The 27,559-nt window shown below is 43.2% G+C and overlaps 1 protein-coding gene across 1 annotated transcript in view; it reads right to left on the bottom strand.

Moving 5' to 3' along the window:
- Positions 1 to 205: 205 nt before the first annotated feature.
- The window catches only part of WNT11 (Wnt family member 11), a 55,714-nt gene continuing 28,360 nt past the window's right edge, over positions 206 to 27,559 (bottom strand). Inside the window, exons 3-6 of the mRNA XM_012545330.3 lie at positions 24,369 to 24,604; positions 17,876 to 18,153; positions 11,043 to 11,335; positions 206 to 1,076 (exon numbers count right to left, since the gene is read on the bottom strand). Of these exons, the coding sequence (XP_012400784.2) occupies positions 902 to 1,076; positions 11,043 to 11,335; positions 17,876 to 18,153; positions 24,369 to 24,604 (982 nt within the window). The 3' untranslated portion in view covers positions 206 to 901. The remainder of the gene's footprint in view (positions 1,077 to 11,042; positions 11,336 to 17,875; positions 18,154 to 24,368; positions 24,605 to 27,559) is intronic.

Genomic DNA, 27,559 nt, shown 5'->3' with positions numbered 1-27,559 from the left:
GGAATCGGGGCGCATTCCCCTGGGTCCTGCCTTCCCCCACCCTTTGCATGCACACAGCTGAGTCCTTCAGCCTCTGTTGTTCTTAACAGCAGCAACGGAGAGGCAGTCGGGTTCTTGTTTGGATAACTTCAGGCTTCATCTTCGGCAAACACACCCATGAAAGGAAAGAATGGGCTTCCCTCCAGAAAGCTGGAGCTCCGAGTGACCCCATGTTGCTATGTCCTTAGTTTCCTCCACAGCCAGACCCTGAATGTCCTTGCCTCCCCCTTCTCCTCCCCCTCCCAAGGATGGAAGAGATGACAGTCCACTTCCAGGATTATTTGGAGTCAGTTTTCTCTCCTTCTCCTCCTCCACCTTCTCCTCCTCCTCCTCCTTTTCTTTCTTTTCCTCTTCCTCCTCCTTCTCCTTGTGGCCCCTCTTAGTACTCTTTGCGGCCAATGACATTGACATTCCACCCAACCCCTCACCCTTAGGAGACAACTGGATGGCCAGAGTGGACCCCTGACCCCAGGGTATTAAGAGTCTCTATTTTCTCCCCACCCCAGTTTCCTACCATGTAGGCAAAGGCTACTTAGAAGGTTTTGAGGGCCCTTCTAGGCAGGTATCTTCCTCAATGTAGGAAAGGAAAAATAAAAGAAGGGAGGGACCCTTGATGGCAATTTTTAAGAAACAGTCTGTTTGGTTTTCCTTCCCACGAGGTCCCCGTCCTTCTTGGTGAATTCTCCCTCCCTCACCCCACCTGTCAGCCTGGAAGTCTGGAATCTGGCAGGATACCTGGGGGGAGGGGCGAGGACCGAGGGGGGCCAGGGCTTGGCCCCCGGCCCCTCTCCTGCCCTGAGCCGCAGGGGCCAAAGCCGCGCCAGGGCCGGGGCCTGGGCGGGCAGGCGGGCAGCCGCCAGCTTCATTTGCAGACGTAGCGCTCCACGATCCTCTCACACTTCTTGCAGGTGACATAGCAGCACCAGTGGTATTTACAGTGACACCTTTCCACCACCTTGTCCATGTAAGGGTTGTAGCCTCGGCCGCAGCACATGAGGTCACAGCTGTCGCTGCCGTTGGACGTCTTGTTGCATTGTCTGGGGGGGAGAAAAGCAGAGGGGCTGTGAGTGGCTCCCAAGCTGTCTGAGAAGGAGGCACAGAGCCGGCCTCAGGACGCCCTCCCAAACAGAGGCCCTCTCCCCATGGCCTCCGGCTGAAGTCCCACCTGCTCCAGAACACCTCCCCATCCCTCCCACTCCCAGGCCTTCCTATGCCTACAACTTTGTGCAGAACACCCACAACCCTCCTTGCTTACATTGTATGACCCCCACTAGATTGGGAGCTCCTTAAGGACAGGGACTGTCTTTCGCCTTTCTTTTTATCCCCAGCACGTAGCACAGTGCCTGGCACATAGTAGGCACTTAATTAATGCTTATTGATGGACTCCCTAAAATTGCCTGGTATTTATTGATGCAGGAGATGCAGTTATTAAGTGTAAAAATCCCAGATTTGGGAATCATCGGCATGGAGATGATAACTGAACCTGAGGAACCCAAGTTATAATACAAATTATAAACAAATTTACTTATTTATAGTAATATTTGCTATTAGTCTATACATTGTATCTACTTATATGTATACATATTGTCTCTACCAGGAGAATGGAAACTCTTTAAGATCAAAGACTTTCCATTTTACCTTTAGGTCCTCAGTACATAATAGGCACTTAATAAATGCTTGCTTGTTAATGAATTGATTTAAGAGAAATGGTCCCTGATTAGGGACAAGGATTGCGGGGATCCTCTAGGTTAAGGGTAGACAAGGAGTTGTCCAGGATTGCCCAGGAAATTTCTATTATTTAGTGTCTAGGATCTTTCACAAAGCCGTTTTTCCATCTATCAGATGAAAGACATAGATTTTTGGATTAGCGCACCTCTGTTTCTTTCAGCTCTGAAGTTCTGTATCCTAAGGTCTCACTCACTCATGCCGTTCTATTTCTACTTCAGGGTATGACACCAGAGGCCGGACGCCACGGCAAAAGTGTGAGTCTGATCATGTCACTCCCCTATGCAATAAACCTCAGTTGCCCCCCATTCTAGGATATAATATAAACTTCTCTGTTCAGTATAGAAAGTCCTTCACAATCTGGCTCTAAGGTACCTTTCCAGCCTTATTCTTTTCTACACACCATGGGCCAGCCAAACTGCTGTAAGACTGACGTTGGGAAAGGATAAAATCAAGCCTGAAAGTCCGTCAGAGTTGGAAATAAGAAAGGGAGGAGCCATGCTGGAGACTGAAGAGAAGAGCTCTGGTGATCCATAAATCCCCCTCCACTCATCCCACTTTCCAGATAAGGAAAAGGTGAACCAGAGAGGACTTGTCTTGCTCATTGGTTGTCAGAGCCCTTGGCCTTTTACCTGCACCAACTTGGTGACAAATGCTTAGAAAAGTCTGACTGAGGAGTCCCTGAGTCTGTGGCAATGTGGGAGCTTGACCTGTTCTTATTCTGAAAGAAGGCAGCCTAGCTCATTGTCTCTCATTGCAGGGATAACAGCATTTCTGCTCTGGAATTCTTCCTGGGCTTGGAGGGGATGGACAGGGAACTGAGGGAGAAAGGCAAAACGGTGCTGGATCCTCAGCCCCGCTTTCCCAGGAGGCCCTGAGAGGCTGGCATTTGATCTTGGACATCTTGCAAATACTGATCTTGGAGCAGCAAGACCAAGAGAAAGGGGGGCTGGGAGAAAGAAGGGATGACACTTTCCCCCTCACTTAGTAGACTAAACATTGGGCAGCAGAAGGGTCGAGGAGGGAGAGCAGGTTTTGGCATTTGGCCACAATTCTTCCCACATTCCCCAACATCCATGCTCCCAAGGACAGAAATGGCAGAAATAGGAGTGAATGCTACAAGCGCTTGTCATAGTGCACTGGGAAATTAATAGGACAGAATACAGGGATCCAAGTGTCGGTCTGGATTCTGCCATTAACTCACGTGTCAGTGTATGTAAGTCATGGTACCTCACTGGGCTTCATTCCATGACAAGGGAAGGGAAATTCCTGTCCTGGCTGCCCTTCCCAATTTGTTGAAAGTATCAAGTAATGTCGGATCTAGAAGGAACTTTGGAACAAAGAGCATCAGAGCTGGAAAGGATTCTAGAGCATATAACACTGGAATATAGAATGTTTGAGCTGGAAGGAACTTAGGAAAAATTATGTCTGAGCTGGAAGAGAGCTTCAGACCCTAAATTTTTAGTGTTGAATTGTGCCTTAGAATGTCAGCGTTAGAAAGGATTCTAGAACATGTGACATTAGAACATAGAATGTTAAGAGGTAGCAAGAATTATGTTTGTTCAAGAAAGAACCTTAAGCTTCTAGGATGTTGGGAACAGAAGGAACCTTAGAACATAGAACATCCAATAGAACTCTCCAATCCAGAAATGGAGAGGCTCCTCAATTAGGACATGGAAAGTTTGATTGGACAGGATCTCAAGATACAAAATCATCAGAGATAGAAGGCATCTGAGAAATGTCTTAGTTTCATAGGAGATCATTACACACAGCAGCAACAAGATTATACGATGATCAGTTCTGATGGACGTGGCTCTCTTCAACAATGAGACGATTCAGTCCAGTTCCATTTGTTTAGTGATGAAGAGAGACATATACACCCTGGGAGAGGACTATGGGAACAGAGTATAGACCACAACATGGCATTTTCACTTTTTTTGTTGTTGTTTGCTTGCATTTTATTTTGCTTCACTTTTTCTTTTTTTTTCTTTTTGATTTGATTTTTCTTGTGTAGCACAATAATTGTATAAATATGTATGCATATATTGGATTTAACATATTTCTACTAGGTTTAACATATATTGAATTACTTGCCATCTAGGGGAGGAGGGTGGGAGAAGGGGGGAAATTGAAACACAAGGTTTCGCAAGAGCTAATGTAGAAGAATTGTCCATGCATGTTTCGAAAAATAAAAAGCTTTTTAATAAAAAAGAAAGAAAGAAATGACTTGGTTCAGCCTTCACAATTCACATCGCCTATCAGCCGTTCCTCCCCTCTCATCCTTCAAATCCTGCCCGTCCTGTGCTCTCACGTCTCCGGCCAAGCATAACACCCCGCTGATAGGCAGGAGAGCCTCAACGAAGAGAGATGGAAAACAGCCGGGTCCAGAGTGGGCAGCTGAGCTGACGCCCAGAAGCCCAATTTATGATGGAACTGGAGAGTTTGGGTTGGGAGCTTGGAGAAAAGAGACACCTTCTCTGTCCCATGTTCTAAGGTCTCATGCAGATCTGACACTAAGATTTCCACGATTGTTTTTCAAATCAGCCATCCAGCATCCCTCACCTGTGCAGGGTGTTTTATAGTTTCCGCAGTGATTCCCCATGAATGATCACATAAATCCTGACACCTGGTCTACGTGGCCAAGAACAGTTCTGCCGCACCCATTACACAAAGCCAGGGAGAGAGGGGAATCCACCGTCAGACAGGGCTTAGAATTGGACAAGCACACATTTGTTGTTTGTCAGGGTTGACTGAGGGCAATTCTATAGCTGAGGCAGTCCTGCTCTGGAAAGACCCTTGGGTTTAGGGCTAGAATCCCTTGAGGGTTACGTAGTCCTGCCCCTCATGTAGCAGGGGAGGACACCACAGCATGATCCAGAAGGAGGAAGGGATTTTCTCCAAGTTCACATAGGGAATAAAAAGATGTCAGACATGGGATTTGGATGTGTGCCTCCTGACACTTCAAGTCCAACAACCTTTCCTATTGCCTCAGCAATCTGACATCAAATCACTGCCCAAGTCCCTTTTTCCTTTCAATATCTCAGTTTCTCCACTTGTAATTGGAGGAATTTGGACCAAAAGGTCTTTTAAGTCACTTCCCGCCCTTATAGTGTCTGATTTTGTCCATATTCCCAGCACCTGATTGAGGGGGAAGGGGAAAGGAAGCTGAGAGCAGGGGAGAAATCTGATCTCTCTCCTTCATGGTCCCCCCACCTCCAGTCTGGTAATGGGATCCAGGAGCGCCTTTATTTCCCCAGGGGACCCTAACCCATTTCCCTTCTGGCTTCTTCTCGATCCAGACACACTCCTCCTTCTCTTCTCATTTCCCTCTCTGCCTGTGCAGCACCAGGGGTTGCCTGAAGCCAGCATTTCCTGGACTGACATTCTTTTTAGTCTCCTGGCGGCTCGTCCCTCTCCCCTGTCCAATCTTTGCAATCTGGTGTCCATATGGGAATACTGGCCCTCCCAGAGACCTGCCACCCTTTGGGAAGGCTGCAGAGGCTACAGTCATAGAACATCAGAGGGGCCTCAGAACCCAGAATGTCAGAGCTGAGAAGGACCTCAGAACACAAATTATCAGAGCTAAGGGGACCCTTAGAACACAGAGGGACAGATCTGGGAAGGACCTCAGACCTGTACAGAATGTTGGCGCTAGGAGGGACCTTAGACTAGATTATAACATGTCAGAGCTGGGAGGGACTTTAGACTGAGAATGTCCGAGTTAGAAAGGACCTAGAACACAGAATGATGGAGTTGGGAGAGTACTTGGAACACACAACAGCAGAGCTGGGAGAGAGACCTTAGAACTGAGAATGTCTGACTTGGAAAAGACCCTACAACACAGAACGGCAGAGTCGGGAGGGCTCTTAGAACATGGAATATAAATCTGGAAAGGATCTTAGAACACAGAATGTCAGTACTTATAGAGACCTCAGAACATATATTGTCAGAGCTGGATGGAGCCTTAAGAAACAAAATATTAAAGCTGGAAGGGACCCAAAATAATCCAGTCTGATCTTTGTTTTACAACAAGGAAACTAAGGCCCAGAGTGAGATAAGTGAATTATTCGAAGTCACATCATGGAAGAACTGGGATTAAGGCATCCAGCTATAAGGCACCTTCACTGAATCTCATACCACAGTTGGAGTTTCACAAACGGAAGCTTTTCTCTCAAGCTTTTCTTGACAAAACCTCTGAACGGATCCCACTGGAAGACCACTAGCAACGAGGACTTAGTATTTGCCAAGTCATTGAATTCTACCATTGGATAATTCTGTTATTTGACAGTCGTTTGACAAATGGCAGCCTTGAGACATCTTTCAAGCCTCTTTGCCTCCTGGGGCCTCAGTTTCCTTCTCTGTAAAATGAAGAGGTTGAACTACATGATTTCTAATGATCTTCCCAGCTCTAACATCGTTTAATTGTTTCTCTCTAACAAGAGCCAGTGGGGTATAGTGGACAGAAAGCTGGCTTTGAGGCCATGAAGAACTGCCTTAGAATTCTGCCTCTGACATACTGATTAGGTGACTCCAAAAAGCCCATATCACTCACTTTCCAGCGCTCCAAGCAACTTCTTCAGATATGATTTGAAGATAAGGCACTGATCTGCATTGGTAGCCCAGGTTTTTGGTACCATAGATAGAGTGCCAGGCCTGGAGTCAGGGAGATTCAAATCACAGACCTGGCTGTGTGATCCTGGGCAAGTCACTTAACCCTATTTGCCTCAGTTTCCCCATCTGTAAAACAAGCTGGAGAAAGAAAGGACAAACCACTTCAGTATCTTTGCCAAGAAACCCCAAATGGGGTCATGGAGAGATGGACATGACTGAACTATAACAACTAATGAAATTACAGGCTCTGCCCCTTCCCTAACATTTTTCTCAAATTCTGGGATTCTATAAACTGAGGCTTCTTCAGATAAAAACAGAGGAGAATGTTTCAAAACTGGAAGTCAGGACTTTGAATAGGTACCACTGATAATTGCACTCAGTTTCTCCCACAGGACCCAACTTTAAGAGAAAAAAGTTTATGTAGTTTTTTTTTTAAAGCATCTTGGTTTGGGAGTCAGAACAGCTGGGTTCTTGCCTTGAACCTGCACCTGACTGGTTCTGAAATCTTGGTTAATTAAGTTCCTTCCCTTCATATAGCCTCAGTTTCCTCATCTCTCAAATGAAGGGGTTGCAGCAGATGTTCTCCAGGGTCTCCAGCAGCAATCAAAACCTGTGTTCGGCGAGCGTGGAGGAAGTCACATTTTGGGTCTTAACTAAAAGTTACCAATCATTCTTTAGACTGTGGGGAGTAAATGTATGGATTCAGTCCCTGGATGTTGGTACAGGCTTCAAATATGTTACAGGTTCAAGAAAAGTTTAGATAAATTAATGGATGACAGATCTCTGACAGCTCATTAAGGGAAGCGAGGAATGTTTGGAGTCTGGGAGGACTACGCAGGCTTCCCCCTACCTACTTCTTGGCAGAGCCAGGGGTTGGAGCGTACCTGAATCTTGACCCTGCTGATGGGGATCATGCTGGGGAGCTGGTGGTTTGGGAACAAGGGAAAGAAATGGGAAACTTTAAAATTCAAAGGTTGTTTCTTGGTCATTCTTAGATTTCACATCCTTAGTACAAAATGTAAAAGTTCATCACTTAGGTTCAAAAAATCAATTGGCTAAATTACAGGATGGGGAGGGGTTAGAGAGAAATTCCTGTGAAAAAGAGCTAGGCAAGATAAGTCTGGTGATAGATTTTGGAATTGTCCAATTAAATGTGGGGAAGCTAACCATTAGAAGTTGGCCACAAGGGAATGATTTTTTTTTTTCAGCCACAGAAACTCAGGAAGATTGTCTACTAAGGCCATACTAAACATAAGCAGCTGGATGGTTCAGTGCATAGAGCACTGACTCCAGGGAGACAGGGAGACCAGAGTTCAAATTATGCTTCTAGCTGTATGATCCTGGAAAAGTTACTTCAGCTGCTTGCCTTAGTTTCTTGATCTTAAAAGGAGGATAATAACAGTGCTAGATCCCAGTGTTATTGTTGTGAAGATAAAGAGAGATGATATTTATAAAGTGCTTTGCAAACCCTAAAGTGATATATAAATGCTAGTGATTATTATTGAAATCTCTGTAAGTAGAGAAGTCCCCAGTGGATCAAATTATGGATTTTTGAAATAGTGAAATAAGATAATTCGATTCTTCCAGGCATATCGAATTATATGACACAAGTGAAAAGTAGCTTTAGAAACCACTAACTGTAGTCTCTTTATTTTGAAAGCAGGAAAAATGAGACACCCCACCCTCCACAAAGGGAAAAAGATTTGCCTCAGCCTGCCCAGTGGAGTTAACAGCAGAATTCCAGAATGTCGGAGCTGGAAGGGCAATAGGAAAGCAAATAGTATATAAATGAAAGATTACTGTACTCATTTTCAGAGGACTTTTGGGGCTTATTCCCTGGATGAGCTTGGATAAGTCACTTAACCTCTTTGGGACACAGTTTCCCCTTCTGGAAAATAAAATGGACCCCATGATCCATAAGATCCCATTTGGGTCTAAATCTCTGATCTCTCAATATTTACTTGACAGACTAAGAAAACTAAAGTTCAAAGAAATGTAGACTCATTCAAGATATCAGTAATAAGAAGTGAAGGTCTGCTGCCTTTTTCCTACTGGGTAACCTGTGCCTTAAGTTTTCCATCTATAAAATGGGGACAATTAGACTAGATGGTCTCTAGTTTGGCTACTGTATTGCTTAAAGTCTCCTGAAACTCTGACTTAATATGTGTTTTAAAAATCACTTGTCATCACCTGCTCCTTCCACATCCTCGGCCCCCACACCTAAGTGAGATCAGATTATCTTGAACATCCAAGGCAGACTTTCAAGAAGCCATCAAATGGAAATGATGGATGGGTCCTTCAAGTCCTGGCCTAAAGATGGAAAGAGGCTGACCCCTTCACTGTCCCTACCATTATATACACTCAGATTCTGGAGGATCTTGAACCTGATGTTTGGAGAAATTGCAAGGTATAAGAAGTAATTGGAAGTACCTGAACAATCCCTGGACTAGCTAGTCAGGGCATGAGGGTCCTGGCATGGGCTCTGCCACTGATGGATGATCCTAGAATAGTAGCTTCTCTTCTAAGTCTCAGTTTCCTTATAAATGAAGGTGCATTGGACTAAATGGTGTCCCCATTCTGTGCATATGATAGAGGAAGGAACACAGAATCTGGAGTTAGGAGATGTGATCTAAATTCATTTCTGGGTTCCAATATCCTTCTCCATTAAAAAATGGTTAGAATGAGTGATAATTAAAGACCCCTTCTAGCTCTAATATTTTGTGTATTGAAATCTTTTCAAATTTTGCTATTTTGTGTTCTAGCTATAATAATTAATGCTCTCAAGACCTCATTAGCTCTAAGAACTCAAGTTCTAGGGTTCCTTTCAGTTCTAATATTCTTTGTTCTATTTCTTACAATCTCTTTCAGTTCTGATTTTCTATATCATAAAGTCCTATCTGGTTCTCTGATTTTCTGTTCTGTTATGAGGTCTCTTTGGGTATGACATATCTACTGTATTCCAAGGTCCTTTTGGCTTCTGGTGATCCATAAAAATCAGATTTATCTAGAGCAGGGGTTCTCAAACTACAGCCCGTGCCCGCCATATGTGGCAGCTGAGGACATTTATCCCCCTCACCCAGGGCTATGAAGTTTCTTTATTTAAAGGCCCACAAAACAACCACAGTTGGAGTTTCACAAATGTAAGCTTTTCTCTCAAGCTTTTCTTGACAAAACCTCTGAAAGGATCCCACTAGAAGACCACTAGCAATGAGGACTTAGTATTTGCCAAGTCATTGAATTCTACCACTGGATAATTCTGTTATTAAATTCTCAACATGTCTATTGCCCTTTCTCATGCACAGCCACTCTCCCAATATTAAACAATACAGGGAACTAATCAGGAGGATTGAGTGGATTGGGGTAAGGTTGGGGGCGCAGTCGTTTGACAAATGGCAGCCTTGATTCATCTTTCAAGCCTCTTTGCCTCGTGGGGCCTCAGTTTCCTTCTCTGTAAAATGAAGAGGTTGAACTACATGATTTCTAATGATCTTCCCAGCTCTAACATCGTTTAATTGTTTCTCTCTAACAAGAGCCAGTGGGGTATAATGGACAGAAAGCTGACTTTGGGGCCAGGAAGAGCTGTCTTACAATTCTGCCTCTTTTGTTTTTACTATAGGCCGGCCCTCCAACAGTCTGAGGGACAGTGAACTGGCCCCTATTTAAAAAGTTTGAGCATTCTTGATCTAGAGCATCCATTTATTTAATGACATATTCTTTGCATTTAACATCTGTACTGATTTCTAGTACTTCTAGAGGTAGTAAGGATAATCCAAATATAATAGAAACATCAAATTATTTTGATTTGGGAAACCTTTAGGAAATTTTTATCTGTACCACCTTTTATGACTGGAAGTTGTATCACAGTGGGTAGAGTGCTGTTTGGTGTGGGAAGATCCGAAATTCTAGCAAATTTGCTAACTGTACATAATAAAAATAGCTAATATTTATATAACATCTTAAGGTTTGCAAAGGCTTAATATGTATTATTTCTTAAATGTATTTTTTTTGATCCTCACAGTAACTTTCTGAGATTAAATTTATTTCAAATATTGATACCATCCCTATTTTATAAAAGAGAAAAATGGGTGTCAGATAGATTAAAATATCTGCCTGTAGTTCCATAACTAGTAGGTTTCTGAAAAGAATTTGAACTTGGGTCTCTCTAATATCATCCTTTCTCCACTCTGTTTTTTACTATGTTTCCCTTCTTCTGAGATCTCTTTCCACCTGTAAGGCTCTATGATTTGACAACAATTTGAAAGTGAGTTTAAAGGTCCTTGTGGCACTAACGTTCTGGTATGACACTGAACAACACTGTTACAGGTGGATGGGTAGCCAGTATCATCCCCTCCACAGCCAGAACTGCTCACGGTTTACCTCCTAAGTACAACTGGAGCTGCTCTATCTCTCAGAGTATTCTGTGTATCTCTGCTGTCTTCTCCAGAGTAGTCCCCAATACACCTCCAAAGTGCCTTCAGATCTTCCAGCCTTCAACCTCTGGCTCCTTTCTAATCCCGTGCAATCAGAGACATGGTACTGAGGGGAAATCCATTTTAGATAAGACAGGTCCCTTGCCTTCCAAGAGCTCCCAGGATGGGAGTGGGTCAAGACCTCCCAAACACATAATTGCACTCTCCAATAATGCCAGTCCCCGGCCTCTGACTTACCTGTCCTGTGTCCCGTGGGATCCCACTTTCTCGTTCTTCATGCAGAAGTCAGGGGAGCTCTGCAGGTAGATAAGCTCTGTGTCCTGCACAGGCCGAATGTCCAGGTCCTTGGGCACCAGGTGTTTCCGGTTGCCCATGGGTCGATGCACCACCTTGGTAGCTGACAAGTATTTGGTCTTGAGGTCCTGGGCCACATCTCGGAGCTCCTGCAGACCCTTCCAGCAAGTCTTGATGGAACAAGAGCCAGAGACCCCGTGACATTTACACTTCATCTCTAGGGATGCTCTCAGGGCCTGTGGGAGGTAGGGAGGAAGAGACCATGTTTTAGATACAGAGATGGCAGAGGAGTATCCCCTTATAGGGCCAGTCTGCCTCTCCTCAATCAAATGAGACCCTGTTGATAACGCACTTGGCACAGTGCCTGGCTCATAGTAGGTGTTTAGTAAATGCTTGTTTCCTCTCTCCCCCTTCCTCTCCCATATTGATTAAAGAGCATTATTGTGGTCATTGTGTGTATTTTCACTCCTAGCTTGTGTCTCTTTTTCTCCTCCTCCACTACCTCAATAATATCAGCAGCTTCCATTTTTACAGTTCCTAACTTTTATAGGAAGGCTTGGATTCGAGTCCTGTCCCTGACACTGGCTGAATCATTTAAACTGGGCAAATCATTTAGACCATCTGTTTAACTCTCTGAGATTATTAGTAGTGGAACAGGTGCCAAACTGCATGACGATAGAGATTACCTCACCTAGGAGTTTCCTCTGTTAGTGAAAATCTCAAGTCCATCTCTATCTCCTTAATTTTTATAATCTCGTTCTTCACAGCAAATTTGTCATGGGGCTGAGGAAAGGATTATCATGTCCATTTTAGTGGATGGGGAAACTGAGGCATGGAAAAGGGAGCGATCTGTCCAAAGCTACCCAGTGGGCAGCAGAGATCTTTTTGCTTTACATCACCCTGAGTCTTCCTGCTAGGAAAACAGCCCAACTCCACTAGCTAACCTCCAAATCTCAGCCCATAAAGGTGAACTTGTCTCAGCCTCTTCCAGCCTTGCAGAGCGGCTACAGGAGAGAAGGGAGAATGAATCATAGACTCACAGGCCCAAAGGGACTGTCTAGTCCAACGCCCTCAAATTACTGAGGAAATTGAGGCCGGGAGAAGGGAAATGCTTTTTTCCCAGGTCACAGAATTTATTAGTGGAAGAACTAAGTTTAAAAATAGAGTTTTCTGATTTCTGGTGCTCTTTTTGACATGATGATCATGTATGTGAAAGCATTTGGAACAAGGTTTTCTTCAAAAAATTATAAATTTTGACATTTTACAAAAATTGTAAATGTAAATTATAAATTTTATTAAATAGTATAAATTTTTATTATCAGTTTAAAGAACTGTAATAGTGAGGTGTTGGGAAAAGCATTAGATTAGAGTCCTAGAGACCTACACCAGCTCCACTACCAATTCTGAGTCTAATCCAACTTAACTATTTGCTAGTACTACTAGTAAATACTATTTACTGTTTACTCACTTCTACTCCCTGAGCCTCAGTTTCTTCTTCTGTATTAATAATAAAGGTTAGCATTTCAATAAAGCTTTAAGATTTGTGGAGATTTTTGCACATATTATTTTATTTGACTCTTTTGACAACCTGGGAAGATAGGTGACATCATTATACCATTTCAGAGATCTTCAGCTTAACCTTTTTAGTTTATAGGATCTAGGTTAGAATATTAGATTTGGAGTTTCATCTGGTTTCAGACAATAACTTGAATGTCTTGAATGAGTCTCGAGGTCCCTCCCAATTCTGACATTCCATGTTCTAAATTCCCTCTCAGCTCTGACGTTCTTTGTTTTAAGGTCCTTCTCAACTCTGACATTCTGTGTTCTAAAGCCCCTCTAGCTGGCATTTTATGTTCTAAGGTCCTTCTCAGCTCTGACATTCTCTGTTGAAAGTCTCTCCTAGTTCTAATATTCTCTGCCCTAAAGTCTCTTCCAGTTCTAACATTCTATGTTATGATATTCTTCAAAGCTCTAACATTCTCTGTTCTAAGCACTCTTTCAACTCTGAAAGGTTCTCAGGTCTATCCTAGCTTTCATATTTTATATTCTAAGGCTTCATTCAGCTCTGATGAGGTTTTATGCATTCTTGCTTAGTCACATTCTATGGATTTTACAATTAAAACAAAAGGAAAGTTCTTCTGAAGTCAGCATGATTCCCCCACCTTCATAAAGCATAGCTACCAACCTTAGAGGGGTGAGTGGGAAGGGACTCTCTACTCTGACACATGACATGTGATGATATGATGAAACAAACCTAGGATGATGTTCTAGCCCAGTACTGTCAAACTCAAATAGAAATTGGGAGGTGGGGGACATGAACATGTACACTAAGGATCCCTGAGAACCTCCTACTGACTTAGAAAACCACAATCATGGTAAAGAAGCTGAGCCCAGGGCAGTGGAGTACTTCACATAGAGCCACACAGTAAAACTAGGATTAAAGCTTGGTCTTCTGATTTCAAATGCAATGAGGTTCCTATTAATTGTCTCACTTTTATATCCCTTTAAGGCCTTTAGAGCATTTTTCCCTTGAGTAGCCTTATCAAAAAGGCAGAGTATGATTAATCCAATTTTACAGGTGAGGTTATTTACTAGAGGAATTAAGCTTACTCTCATTCCACAAGCATTTATTAAGTGTTTTTAAAAAAAAGCACTGGGGGTGGGGTTAGAGGTAAGGGAGGGTATGTGTGTGTGCACAAAAATAATAATGAATCCTTCTCTGCCCTCAAGCAACTTACATTCAGTTGAAGCCACTCAGATTGTCCATCAATGGCAATCATAGTAGTTACCCTACATCTACAGAGTGGGGAAATTTCCCAGAGCCCAAACCAGAATATCTGGAAGGTCCAAGTACCCTTCCTTTATCTGGCTGAGCTTGTCTGTAGCAGACAAGTCACAAGTAGTCAGGGACTCTGAGGGGAAGCAGAGGGACTGGGCTCGGGCTTTAGTTGCTTTGTCTCTCTTCAATCTCCTTGGGCTAAAGGAACCAGGTTTCTGGCCAAGAAGACCCATACTTCTTTGGCCTCTGGGAGAATAAAAAACTAATGACATTTCACTCAAGCTTCAAGGATCCCAAGGCTCTCTCATTCCATCTTATTGAGCCCATTTTACAAGTGAGATCATCAAGATCACACTTGGTCAAGGTGATTTATCCTGGATGATCCAGATGTCAAGACCTGAGGTTTCATTCAGTCCAAGTATTCTGACGCCAATTCCAGGCCTCCTACATTTTCAGCTATTTCTAAAGCATAATGCACTATATTATGCCCCAGTGGCTACACTGGGTTTGGACTTAGGAGTCTGAGCTGGGTCTGTTCTGCCCTCATAACCTAACCCCTTCCCACTTTTCCAGTCTTACTCTTTACCCCTTTAGAACAGAATAGAATTCTCTGATTAAGCTACATTGGGACGTTTTGATTTTCCTCTCCCAGACAATCCTGATTTGGTGAGTTCGTACAGGTGAGTCCTCCCCTCTGACTTCTGGCTTCCTGAGAACCCTTCGAGATGCAGCTTATATCCCTCCTTCTATATGGTGGGTCTGCTATAATGACTAATCCATTTCCCTTCAGCTTATTCCTTTCTATTCTGTATATTGCCTGTATGCACCTAGCTATGTTTGTGTTGTCCATGAACTCCTCAAGGGGAGCACCCATGCTTTACCTTCCTTTATATTCTCAGAATAAACTCGGTATAAACCCAGGGTTTACCATTGTGCCAGAAACATGATATGCTTATGATAAGCTTGTTGACTGACTAATTACCACTCTCATTGATGGATAATGAGACTGGACATGGAGGGCCAGCAGCATCTGGGGCTCAATGAAGCTTGAGGAAAAGGGGTCAGAGGAAATGATTCAGCCCTGGGTAGTTGTAGGGGCTGATGTGAGAGGGTCTCTCGCTGATCTTCCATTTCTGGGACATTCTCATTGATTCCTGGGATGCATCACCAGGCAATAAATCTGAGTCCTGCCTCTGTCACAGACTCACTAAGTCATTGTGTCTCAGCTTCCTCTTTTTCACAATGAGAGTGATTAAATTGCTTTGCTCTATCCTAGAAGGCAGAATTAGCCCAAGGATGAGCCCAATGCAATTGGGTAGAGTCCTGGGCTTAGAATTTGAGAGGGGTCTCTGTGAAATGGGGATACCTCTCATAGTTGTTATGAGGAACAAATGTGACATTCATAAAATGCCTAAAACAGTAAGTACTAAACAAATACTAGTTATGATGATGATGATGATGATGATGTAATAAAGAGGAGAAATTAGATTTGGTATAAGAAAGAACTTGCTGGGACTTAAAGCTGTCTAAAACTTTTGAAGAGGTTATAGAATCATAGATTTGAGAATAGAAAGGATTTGAAATGCTGTCTAATTAATCCTCTTGTTTTATAGTTGAGGAAACTGAGAGCCTGAAATATGAAATACCACATGTAAAAAGGCCAAAGCTGGGCTTCAATTCTGGTTCTTGGGCTGCAAATCCAGTTTTCCTTCCATCCAAACATGTTGATTCAGGTAAGAGAACCCCCTCCCTAAATGTCTTCATCAGAATCATGATTCTAGTTTGCTTCAGAGGTAGCTTTGAGCCAAATGGTCTTGGCTCTGATGCTCTCTTAGATGGCCTTGAACAAGAAGTTCATCTTTCTAGTTCTTAATCTCACTTCCTCTAAAACAGGAGCAGGATGTTCATCATCCTCATAGGTAGACATCCCAACTTTAAAACTGAGGCATCAAAAACTAGCATTTCGAGGTTGGGATAATGATACAAGATTACTCTGGAAAATAGAATCATGATGTAAATGTGAGAAGCTGAAAAAAAAAACTTCACATTGTAGAAAAAGACTAGCAGATTTCTCAGTTACAAGATTTATGGAAGGTTTATTAAAGACCATCTTGTCCCAGGATTCTTAACCTGAGATCCATGGACCCTCAAGATCCTGTAGTTAGATTTCAGAGGTTCCATGAACTTAGATGGGAAAAAAAGTTCTCTTTATTTTTCTCCACCAATAGAATTTTAGCATTTTAAAATTCAAGAACATGATTCTGAGAAGGAGTCCATAGATGTGACCCAACTACCAAAGGGGTCCGTGAACAAAAAAGGGTAAGACCCTTGGTCTGGTCCATCCTCTTCATTTTACAGAGAAAGAAGCCAGAAAAATGGAGTGACTTCTCTGAAGTCACCCAAATCAATAGCCTAGAAACAGGTTTCCCAAGATCCTGGTCAGTGTTCTCCCACCTCCACTCTTAGACCATCTCCTCAGCTTAGGAACTCCCCAGAGTGACAGACAAAAAGGTCAGCTCTCAGATACCTAGATTCTGTTTTCAATTCTGATAAGGTAAACGGATTGAACCCATGCTCTTCTGGACTTGAGTGAAACCCAGCCTCATAAATCACAAAATGTTAAAGGTGGAAGGGAGCTTAGAACAGAACCCAGAACATCAGAGATAGAAAGTTTAGAACATAGAATATCAGAGATGAAAGGAACATTAGAACAGAGAACATCAGCTGGAAATTGCTTTAGAACACAGAATTTTAGAACTGAGAGGAGTCTTGGAAGATAGAATGTTAAAAACTGAAGAGACCTTAGAACACAAGATGTCAGAATTGAGAAGGACCTTAGAACAGAGAGTGTCAGATCTAGAACGGGCCCCAGAACACAGAATGTTATGTCTGGGAGGGACCTTAGGAAACAGAATGTAAAAGCTGGGAGGGCCCTTAGAACACAGGTTGTCAGAGCTGGGAGGGACCTTAGAACATGGACCATCAGAGCTGGGAGGGGCCTTAGGACATATAATGTTAATGTGGAAGGGGCCTTAGGACATATAATGTTAATGTGGAAGGAGCCTTAGAACAAAGAACATTTTTTGTTGTTCAGTCATGTCTACTTTTTCATGATCCCATTTGGGGCTTTCTTGGCAAAGCTACTGGAGTCGATCCAACTCATTTTACAATTGAGGAAACTGAGGCAATCCTGGTTCAGTGACCTTCCCAGGATCATACAGCTAGCAAGTGGCTGAGGCCACATTAAAACTCAGCTCTTCCTGACTCCATGTCTCTATCCATTGGATCACTTTGCTGGCCACACAAAGAATGCAGCATATCAACCCTTGAAGAGCTTTTACAATTTAGGATTGGAAGGTCTTAAAACCAAGCTGGAAGGGACCTCCGAGGTCAAATAGTTAGCCCCTGGGCCCTCGTATTTAACAGGTGAAAAAACTGAGACCGACAGTTTAAGTATTTTACCAGAGGTCAAACGGGTGCTAAGTGGCAGATCTGAAACCACCTTTCCTAAACTCAAATTCAGAATACAGAGTAGAAGAAGCGGAAGGTATCACAGCTCACGGAGCAGGGGTCCCCATGTTGTGGACCCCTGAGTTACTGCAAGAGCGCCAGCTCTATTCTCAGCTGCTACTGACAGTGCCATTGGAATGTGCAGGGAGGTCTGTGAAGCTTCTTCACACTAAGAAGGACCCCTCACATCCAAAAAGGTGGAGAAGCTCTAACCTACAAGCGAGAATAGGAGAGCAATCTAATCCCAACTCCCCCAGGTTCCAAGGGAGGAAACTGGGACCCCCGACCAGCCCCTGGCTCTCTCCTGTGGGCCCTGGCTGCCTCCTCCTCCCTCCCTGGGCCTCCCTCACCCTGTCCCTGCCCCAGAGGCTGACTGCTGGCCCATTGTCTGGAACCAGTCCCTAGCAGCAGATGAGCAGCAGCAGTACCCAAGCACAACACCCGCCCTGGGGAGGGGAGACGGAGGGAGGGGGGAGGGGCTGGTTACCTGTCTCCCTACTTCGCTGTTGTGAAGGTGCATCAGCTTATTGGCCTGGGATCCTGTTTTTTTCACCTTCATGGGAGCGTCTGAAAATTTGGCCCCCATGAGGAGACCGTAGTTGAGGTTGTCAGCACATCCTCCCCATCGGTACCCGGGCCCAGGTGTCTCACCTGGGACGGGGCCACAGGAGCAGCCAGGAAGGTCCCCAGTGGTGCAGGCCCTGGCGATGGTGTGGCTGATGGCAGCGGCAGAGAGGGCGTACACGAAGGCGGATTCCCGCGTCCCTGTAAGACAGAAGGGGGACGGGTGAGGGCCAATGCTGGGGAGAATGGGATGGGCCAGATCATGGGCTTTGCACCTTCTCCCACCCACCCGGAGCCTGACTCTGGCATAGTACCGAGGGAGGGAGAGCCTCGAGAACTTTGGCAGTGACGGGGTCAGCAAAGCTGAGACAGCACGGGCGTTGGGCTGACCAAAGAAAACCTTTTTCTGACTCTTATGGCTCACACCGTGCAGGACTGGGCCGGGCTGAAAGAACTGGGGTGGCCAGCCTGGAGAAGAGCAGACTAGGGGATACGGGGGCTTGCTCAGGGAGGGCTCACTCTGTCTCTGATTGAGAGATTCTGATGGGGAAGGGGGCCAGGCAGCAAGGCTAGCTTGGGTCAGGAGACCCTGGCTTCCAGTCCTGCCTCTCACAAATACTGCTTGTGCTTCACTTCTCTAAGGATCCATTCATGGCTGATCTGCACTTCTCTACCATGCCCCAGAAGCCTCCTCACCTTGGAAGTTCACTCCACCGTACAAGTACACTCAGCCTGGAAGCCCTTCCTCTGATTGGCTGGTTCCTCCCAAACTCTCCATTTTAAGGAAAATCCCCCCTCCATCTATGTTTTCCTATCTCTCCAGCCTCCACTCTTCTAGACTTTTTCTACCATCCCCCCAACAAGTTGCTGCCCAATTTAACTTTTTCCAATTCCTTTCATATATTTTTCTTTTTGCTTATATTTGTGTCCTTAAGTCTTAGCAAGTGCCTGGTCCATTAAATTCTGCTTGACTTGACTTGACTGGATGATCTTGGGTAAGTCAGTTAACCTAGGGGGCTGACTAAGTTATTGATCAGCATTAGCGGAAACAGGTAGTTCTTACAACAAGGATCACAGGCCTGGACATCAGCACCCCTATAAAATGTGTAAGGCTTTAGTCTTTGCCCTCCAAAAGCTTACAATCTACTGAAGAGACCCAACAGAAAGAGGAAAGCATAAAACAGGGCAGGGGTGGGATAAGGTAAAAGAGAGAACAGATAAAGTCACCTAGAAATGTGTGAAGAGACAAAGAGCTCTAACTCTGGAAGGGAGGAGAGGATGTGGAGGGAGAACTGCTAGATAGGGGAAGGGGGAGAATAGGGGAAATCTTCATGGAGGAAGTACCACCCAAGACGAGCCTTGATAGAAAGTAAAGACTCTTTAAAGGCAGAGATGAGGGAGTATATTCTAGGAAGGAGGGGAATAGCTTATGTAAATACTTGGGAGACGGTATGCTGAGTTCCAAGAACAGTCAGTAGTAACCCAATTTGGCTGGAATATGGACAGGAATAACGCAAAATGAGGTTGGAAAAGTAGATTGAAGTCAGACTGTGAAGGGCTTAAGAGTGCCAAGCTACAAAGTTTGTATTTTGTCCAAAGGCAAAAGGGAACCGCTGAAATAGTTTGAATATTGTTGCTGTTGTTCAGTCACTTCAGTCATGCCTTCATCGGCTCCATTTGGGATTTTCTTGGCAAATATACTGGAATGGTTTGCTATTCCCTTCTCCGGTTCATTTTACAAATAAGGAAACTGAGGCAAACGGGATCAAGTGACTTGTCTAGGATCACACAACTAGTAAGTTTCTGAGACCAGATTTCAATTCAGGTCTTCCTGACTCCAGATAGGGTGCTCTATTCACTGTCCCATCTAGTTGCCCCAGTTTGAATAGAAAAGTGATATGACCAAACTTATGTCTTGGAAAGATTATCTTCCTAAGTATGATGCTGGATTGGAAGGGGAGACACTGGGGGTGCATTGCAGAGATGCCTAGTAAAAGGCTATTACATGACGTGTAATTTTTCCACTTTATTTTTCTTGCTTTTTGCAGCATAGCTAATATGGAAATATGTTTCACATGATTTCACATGTATAATTGATATCATATTGCTTGCTTTCTCAATAGATGTAGGAGGGGATGGGAAGGAGGAAGAGAATATGGAACTCAAAAATGTCTTTAAAAGAATGTTAAAAATAAAAATAAATAAATTACATATATTACACAAACACACACACACATACACAAACACACACACACACACGTACACACAGATTATTATAATAGTCTAGCCAGTGATGGGGATAACATCAAGAAATGTTTGGGACTACTTTTGTGATATAATCAAAGAGGTCATTTATGGTGTATACTAGCTCAATATTTTTGAATGTACCCCTCACTTCTTTTTGGCAAATAAATAGCCTTTTAAAATAAAAAAAAAATTTTTTTGGAGGTATAATCACCAGGATTTAAAACTTGATTGGAGATGGAAATGAGGGATCCTCCTTCATCTAGAGATTAGAAGGGAAGAGTCTAATCCAAACTAAGTGACAGGAGGATACCTGGACCTCAGTTTCCCTAGCTGTAAAATGGAGGATTGGTTCAAATGTCCTCTAAGATCTCTTTTGGTTATGTCTATGGTCTAGGGATCCTTTAATGCTTTTTAGGAAGATTGGGAAGTTTTCAAGAATTGAGGATTTCGAGGGGAAGTATGAGATTTTTGCTCTGGACATGTTGAATTTCAGGTGTCCGTGGGACATCCAAGTAGAGCTATTGAGCAGACAACCAGAGATGCAGAAGGGGAGTTTAAGGGAGAAGTTAGAACTGGGCAGCCTGATCTGGTAGTCATCTGCATAGAGATGATAATGGAAGCCATGAAAGCTGATGAGATCACCAAAGGAGAGAGTGAGAAGAGGATACCCAACAGACAATTGAAACTCATGTGTAGTGGGAAGGAAAGATGATCCAGCAAAGGAGAGGAACACAGAACAGTCAGACCAATAGGAAAAGAGTCAGTATCATGGAAGGCAAAGGCAGAAAGATTTTCTAGTTCCTTATTGGTCCTTCCTGTAAAACATCTCTAGAATCGATCCCATCTTTTCTAGTCTCATAGATACTCTTCATCACCTCTACCTGGAATGTTAGGATATTAAAATAGCCAGGTTTTCTTTTTTTTAATTTTTTTTTTTTTTTTTTTTTTTTTTTTTTTTTTTTGCTGAGGCAATTGAGGTTGTGATTTACCCCAGTCAGGAAGGTAAGTGTCCAAGGCCAGATTTGAACTCAGGTCCTCCTGATGTCAGGGCTGGTGTTCTCTACACACTGCACCCATCTAGCTGCCCCGGCCAGGTTTTCTTATGCACAGAGCCTGTCATGTCACACTCTCTGCTCAAAAATTTGCAGCGGCTCCATCTTGCCTACCCCATAATGTTGAAACTCTTTTTTTCTCTCTTCCTTTTAAAGCCTTCCACAGCGCTCCTGCTTTATCTCATTTTATTCCCCCTTCCCAATTAAGTCTCCACTCCAGCCAGGGAGGGGTAGTCACAAAAGCTGCTTAAAGATCAAAGAAGTGTGACTGATCTTGGAGTTAGCAGGGGAGAGTTCACTGGCCACCTGGGAGAAAGAAGTTTCAGTCAAGCAGAAAGGGCAGAAGTGGAAATGCAAAGGACCGAGTGAGGAACTGTGTGGAGTGTAGCTGGTTCGTTCTAGATGTTTTCTTAGTGTAAGGCAAGAGAGACAGGGGACGATAGCTGGAGGGATGGCACCAGACAGCCAAGTAAAGGCTTTTTTAAGGATGGTAGAAACTTAAACACATTTAGGAGTAATGGAGAAAGAGCTCAGAGGTATGAAGGGGGAAGGTGATTTATAAGAGAAGGCAGGAGTCAGCCACTTGATGAGCATTTGTTAAGCACTCCCTGAGCTCTAGGCTCTATGGGATACAAAGGGGATACAAAGTTCTAGGTTCTAGGGATACAAAGATGACACAAAATAACATTCTCTGCCTTCAGGAAACTTCCCATCCAGCCAGTGGGCATGGTGGTGCTGGCAGAAAGTACACACTGGGGAGAAAGTTAACAAGCTCACTTTGGAGCACAGAGTCATAGATTTGGAGGTGGAAGAGACAAGAAGAAACTGAAAGCCAGAGGGCCCTAAGTCAAAGGGGCCATTAAGTAACAGACGTAGGATTTGATCCCAGTCAGGATTTTTTCCACCGTTCCATACTTCTTGTATCATTTTTCAGTAATGTCCAACTCTTTGAGACCCGACTTGGCAAAGATGCTGGAGTTATTTGCCATTTCCTTCTATGGCTCATTTTACAGATGAGGAAACTGAGGCAGACAGGGTTAAGTGACTTGCTCAAGGTCACACAGCTAATGAGTGTCTGAGGCCAGATTTGAATTCAGGAAGTTAAGTCTATTTGACTCCAGGCCTGGCACTATACCCATTGCATTCCCTAACTGCCCAACTCTGCCTTTTCATAATAGGTTTGAGATACCTGTAGGATCCCTATAAATGAAGATATTCTATAGGTAGTTGGAGAAGGGGAACTAATAATAAGAATAATAATAGCTTTATATTTTAATGAACATAATATATATATTTAAAGTGAATAACCAAAGTTATTTGCATATTTAACATAAATATATTATGAAGAATCATAATAGCTTTGTCTTAATATACATTTATAATGTATATATTTATTATAAATAAAATAAAGTAAATATATGTATGTATTTAATGTAAATATAATTATTATAAGAAATAATCACTTTATATCAGTATTTTTGTGATTTGTGATTACTATATATCAAATAAATATATTTGTATATTTAATATAAATATAATTTATTGACATAATCAAATAAATATATTTGTATATTTAATATAAATTTATGGTTTATGATTACTACATAATCAAATACATAAACATATTGCATATCTAATGTAAGTATAATAATTGCAAAAATGATAATAGTTTTTATTACTATTTAAATAGCATTTTATAATTTCCAAAGAATTGCATATATGAATGTGTGTGTGTGTGTATATACATATATATATATATATATATATATATAAAATCTTATTTTATCTGTAGTTCAGGGGAGCGGTTAGGAATAGAGATTTAAGTTTGGGAGTCACCTGCATATAGATGGAAGCCGAAGCCATGGGAGATCCAAAGGAATAGAGAAAAAAGGAGATGTTTAATAATAAATCATTGGGGAATTAAGGGAATTAAGGGAATGGGAAGAAGAAGAGGAGCCAGTGAAAGAGAAAGAAGAAAAGATCAGAAGGGTAGAAGTAGAAATAGTAAGTCTGGTGTCTCTGAAGAAGGAGGAAGGCACTAATGGTATCAAAGCTGAAGTGGGATCAAGGACAAAGAGAACTGAAAAAAGGTGATTTGTGACTTTGCAGGGAGCAGTTTCAGTGGAACAGCAAGGAGTGAAGCTAGATTGGAAGGGATGGAGGTTTGGGGGTAGGGAGTGGGGAGTGAGAAAGTGAGAAAATCTGTCAGACATGAATTTAATTTTATGAGTTGAATATAAATATTCAAGTATTCAAGAAGTAGTCGGTGGCAGGTCTAGGTCTTCCGATTCCAAAACCAAATGCTCCTCCCACTCCACCAGCTGATGAGCCATTGTTAATGATACCTCCTATATGTAGTCTCCCAGATTGACCTTTCATGGTTCTGGCTACATCTTGAACTCTTTGAGCCTTTACTAAATTAAACCCTGGAAAGAGCAGTGAATTTGGAGTTGGAGAAGCTGGATTTAAATAGCCCGGTTGTTCTATTTACTATCGTCATGACCTTGGATATTCCACTGAAATCCAAAGCCATTCATATTCTTTTTTTTTTTTTTTTTTTTTTTTACAATTTGTCCTTTTTCATGGACCTATGTTTTGTTCCCCCGTTATTCCCCTTGGGCAAATCACTTACATTCTCCAGATCTCAGTTTCATCATCTGTAAAATAGGAGGGCTCACTTAGAGCTGGAGTTCTTATTCATGTTTGTGTCCAGACCCCTTTGGCAGCTTAGTGAAGCCTACAAGACCCCTCCTCAGAATCATGTTTTAAATGTATAAAGCAAAATGCAAAGCACGACAACAGAAGCAAAAATAAAGACCTATTTTTATTCCCCATCTAAGTTCTTGGGCCCCTTGAAATCCATCCATGCACCTTTTGGGGGGGGACCCAGGGGTGTCTGTGGCTCCAAGGCTAAGAGGACCCCCTCAGTTCTGACACACTGGACCTTGCCACTAGGACACACTAGAACCTAGACCAGACTGTATTGATTCTCGGTCCTTAGCTCCCTAAGGAGTGCTCCCCTCTCCCCCTCACCTCCAACGGAGGCTCCTGAGCCCAATTTCTCTGTCAGAGTCACCCTCCTCCTTCCTTCCCCCAGGCTCTCTGACTCCTCCCTACCTCTTTCCAAGTCCAGCAGGTAGTTGGGGGCGCGCTCGATGGAGGAGCAGTTCCACCGCATGTCGGAGAAGGCCTTCCGGCAGGTCTTCATAGCCTCTCTGGCTGCCTGCACGATGGTTTGCATCAGCTCCAGATTGCTCCGGCAGAGCTGGACCTGGGAGGACACCAGTCCCTCCAGCTGTTTGCAGTGCTGAGTCTGGTTCAGGGCCAGTACCGAGGGTGTCTTGGACAGGGCACTAGGCGCCCCAGAAGGAAAGTTAAAAGAGAAACAAGACAAAGAACAAAGAGGAATAAAGCCAATGAGAGTCGGAAAGTCCTCCCCCAGGGGCTTCTCTCCACCTAGACCCAGACTCCAAGTCTCTGCAGGAGAGACAAATGAAGTCATCTGCCTGAAAAGAGGGAGTTCTCATGTGGGAGTTCTGGTTCTGGTCTTGGCTAAGCCTCTACTTCTAAATCACAGACTGTTAGGGTCTGGAAGTGTCCTTACTAAATACTTCATCATGTGGCCTATCTCTCTGGGCCTCAGTTTCCACAAAGCGAAGAATGCCAGATTGAGTGATCCTGAAAGGTCCCTCCAGCCAGACATTCTACCTTCTAAGCTCCTCTTAGATCTCTGATGTTCTATGGTCTGAAGATTCTTCCTGTTCTGGAATTCTGTGTTCTACACTCCCTTCTAGCTCTTTGTCTGAGTCCTGTGCTGAAAGTCCCTTCCAGCTCTGACACTGTGCTCTGTGTTCCAATGGGGATAATAAGCTATTAGAGATCTTTATCAAGCCCCTGGTGTGCATCAGACACTGTTAGCTGTTGAACAAAAGTGAAATGACTCCTGCCCCCAGGGGGCTTACATTCGATTGGGGATGTACAATGATGCTCTTATTCTCCATCAAAGTCCTCCTTTGGAATCTCAGGGCAGCATGGAAACAATGCATGCCCTGGAAGGCAGTGGCAGGAGAATTCAAGTTCTGACCATTCTCACCAAGCCAGGGAAGATGCAGCATGGACGCGGGAATGGAGGGCACATTGGTCTCCCAAGAACTAGCTCAGTCAAATAGAGAGAAACTTCATCACCAATTTAGGGGCTACCATAGGAATACTGGGGCTGAAAGAGGATGCCCCCTGGCTCATAAGAAGTTCCCCTGAGGGTTGAAATCTGTACAGTTGGTCTCTAAGATTGCTTCCAGTTCTAGGGCTGAACTGCTAAGATTTAAAGGATACATTTGGAAAATGTGACTTGGTATGAGTAAAAAACAGCAGATTCTCAAGAATAGATTCTAAAATCTAATAGACTGTAGAATCTAGAACCTGATCATCCTCTTCTCTAAACCCTTCATCTTGTAGAAGAGAAAAGGGAAATTGGGGTCAAAGTCTAACCCCAATTTCACGCTCTTTCCGCTACACTCTCTTATGATGGTGATCTACAGCCAAAGACTATTTTGAAGCTCTAGTTAAATAGTGGCAGTAAAATGGTTCATGACCCAAAGTGGGCAATAGAAGTGTCTGAAACCTGGAGCTCAGACACAGACAGAGGATCCACCTAAGTTTCTTCATCTGAAAATTTGTTTTATGTACCCCTCAGGGCGGGAAGGAAAGCACTTTATAATCTTTAGAGCCCCCTAGAAATAAGTTAGGTCTGGAATCAGGAAGGTCCGGGGTTGGGTTCAGATTCTTCTTTAGATACTAGCTCCTAGATAAATCAGTCTATATTCTAAACCTTCATTTCCTCATCTGCAAAATGGGGATGATAAGAAAACTTCCAGGGTTGTTGTGAGGATCAAATGAAGTATTTGTAAAGAACTTTGTAAATTGTAAAGTACAACATCAAATTTAGCTATTGTCATTATAATTCTTGTCACTCTTTTTGTTATTCCTAAGGCAATTGTTGAAGTTTGATGTAGGGGAGAAAACTTAGCCTTTGAGAACCTGAGTTTGATTTCCACTCAATCTCTCTGGTGCATTCTATAATGCGGAGCAAATCCACACTTGCTCCTAATGTTCTGCCAAACTGGAGAGTGAATTGAATGATCTCCACATTGTTTGTTCTAAGTTCTTCTTAGCTCTGACATTCCATGTTCTAAAGTGCTTTACAGTTTTGATATTCTATGTTCTATGGCTTCTTGCAGTTCTAACATTCTGTGTTTCAGAGTCCCTTCCAGCTCTGACTTTCCATTGTTCTAAGGCTTCTTCCAGTTCTGACATTCCATGTTTTAAGGCCCCTTCCAGCTCTTAAATTTCATATTCTAAGATCCCTTCCAGTTCTGACATTACATGTTCTAAGACTCCTCCCAGCTCTGACATTTTGTGTTTTTAGGTTCCTTCCAGCTCTGACATATATTCCAAAGACCCTTCAAGCCCTGCCATTCTATGCTCTCTATTCTAGCATTCTACATGCTCAAGGCCTTTCCAGCTCTTCTATTTGGTGCTAACTGGCAGGTATATTTGCATTTTTTAAAAAGTCTAGTAAAAAGGGGGAAAAACTCAACTTCAAGATTGAAGGGAAAAGTTAATGGTTAGGGTGAATATTTTAAAGTGCCCCTTCCCCTCTCCCCAACTCTTCCCCCTTGAATCCAGCCCCAGGAGAGCTTGAATTATCTGGTGGCTGGGAAGACAGTCTTGTCTATCTACCCAGGTGATCTAAAGGCTATCTTTTTGGAAGAACATTGGCAAATCAAGAAGCATCCTGGAAAGGAGGGACAGAGAAGGAGGGGTGGGTCAAGAAAAGGGAAAGGAGTAGAACCTCTGCCATAAACAGGATCAGATAAAAGAACCTGGGAATCTTAAAAGCAAGGAATCTCAGAGTTGGCAAGGAGCTCAGAGGTAACTTTTTCAGACCTTGATCCAGAATTCCTTCAACAGCTTCCTTGAAGACCTCCAATGAGGGAGAACTCACTAAAGCAACTCATTCCACTTTCAGAGTTATAATTGTACTTAGAATATATTTAAAATCTGTCTTCTGCTCATTGCACCTAGTTCTGCTGTCTGGAGCCAAGAAGAATGTCAACCCTCCCCTACAGGATGTCCCTTCAATTTCCTAGAGACAATATTCATGTCATTCCTGGTTCTCTCGTCCAAGTTAAACCTTTCCAAGTTCTTCAATAGATCCCCATATGTTCTGATTTATGGGTCCCTCATCACTCTGGAGTCCTTCCTAATGGATACACTGTTAATGTCTTTCTAAGTGGCGTCCAGAACTA

This window comes from Sarcophilus harrisii, chromosome 3, assembly GCF_902635505.1.
Source record: "Sarcophilus harrisii chromosome 3, mSarHar1.11, whole genome shotgun sequence".
Taxonomy (NCBI): domain Eukaryota; kingdom Metazoa; phylum Chordata; class Mammalia; order Dasyuromorphia; family Dasyuridae; genus Sarcophilus; species Sarcophilus harrisii.
This window is presented reverse-complemented; position numbering and strand designations above follow the sequence as displayed.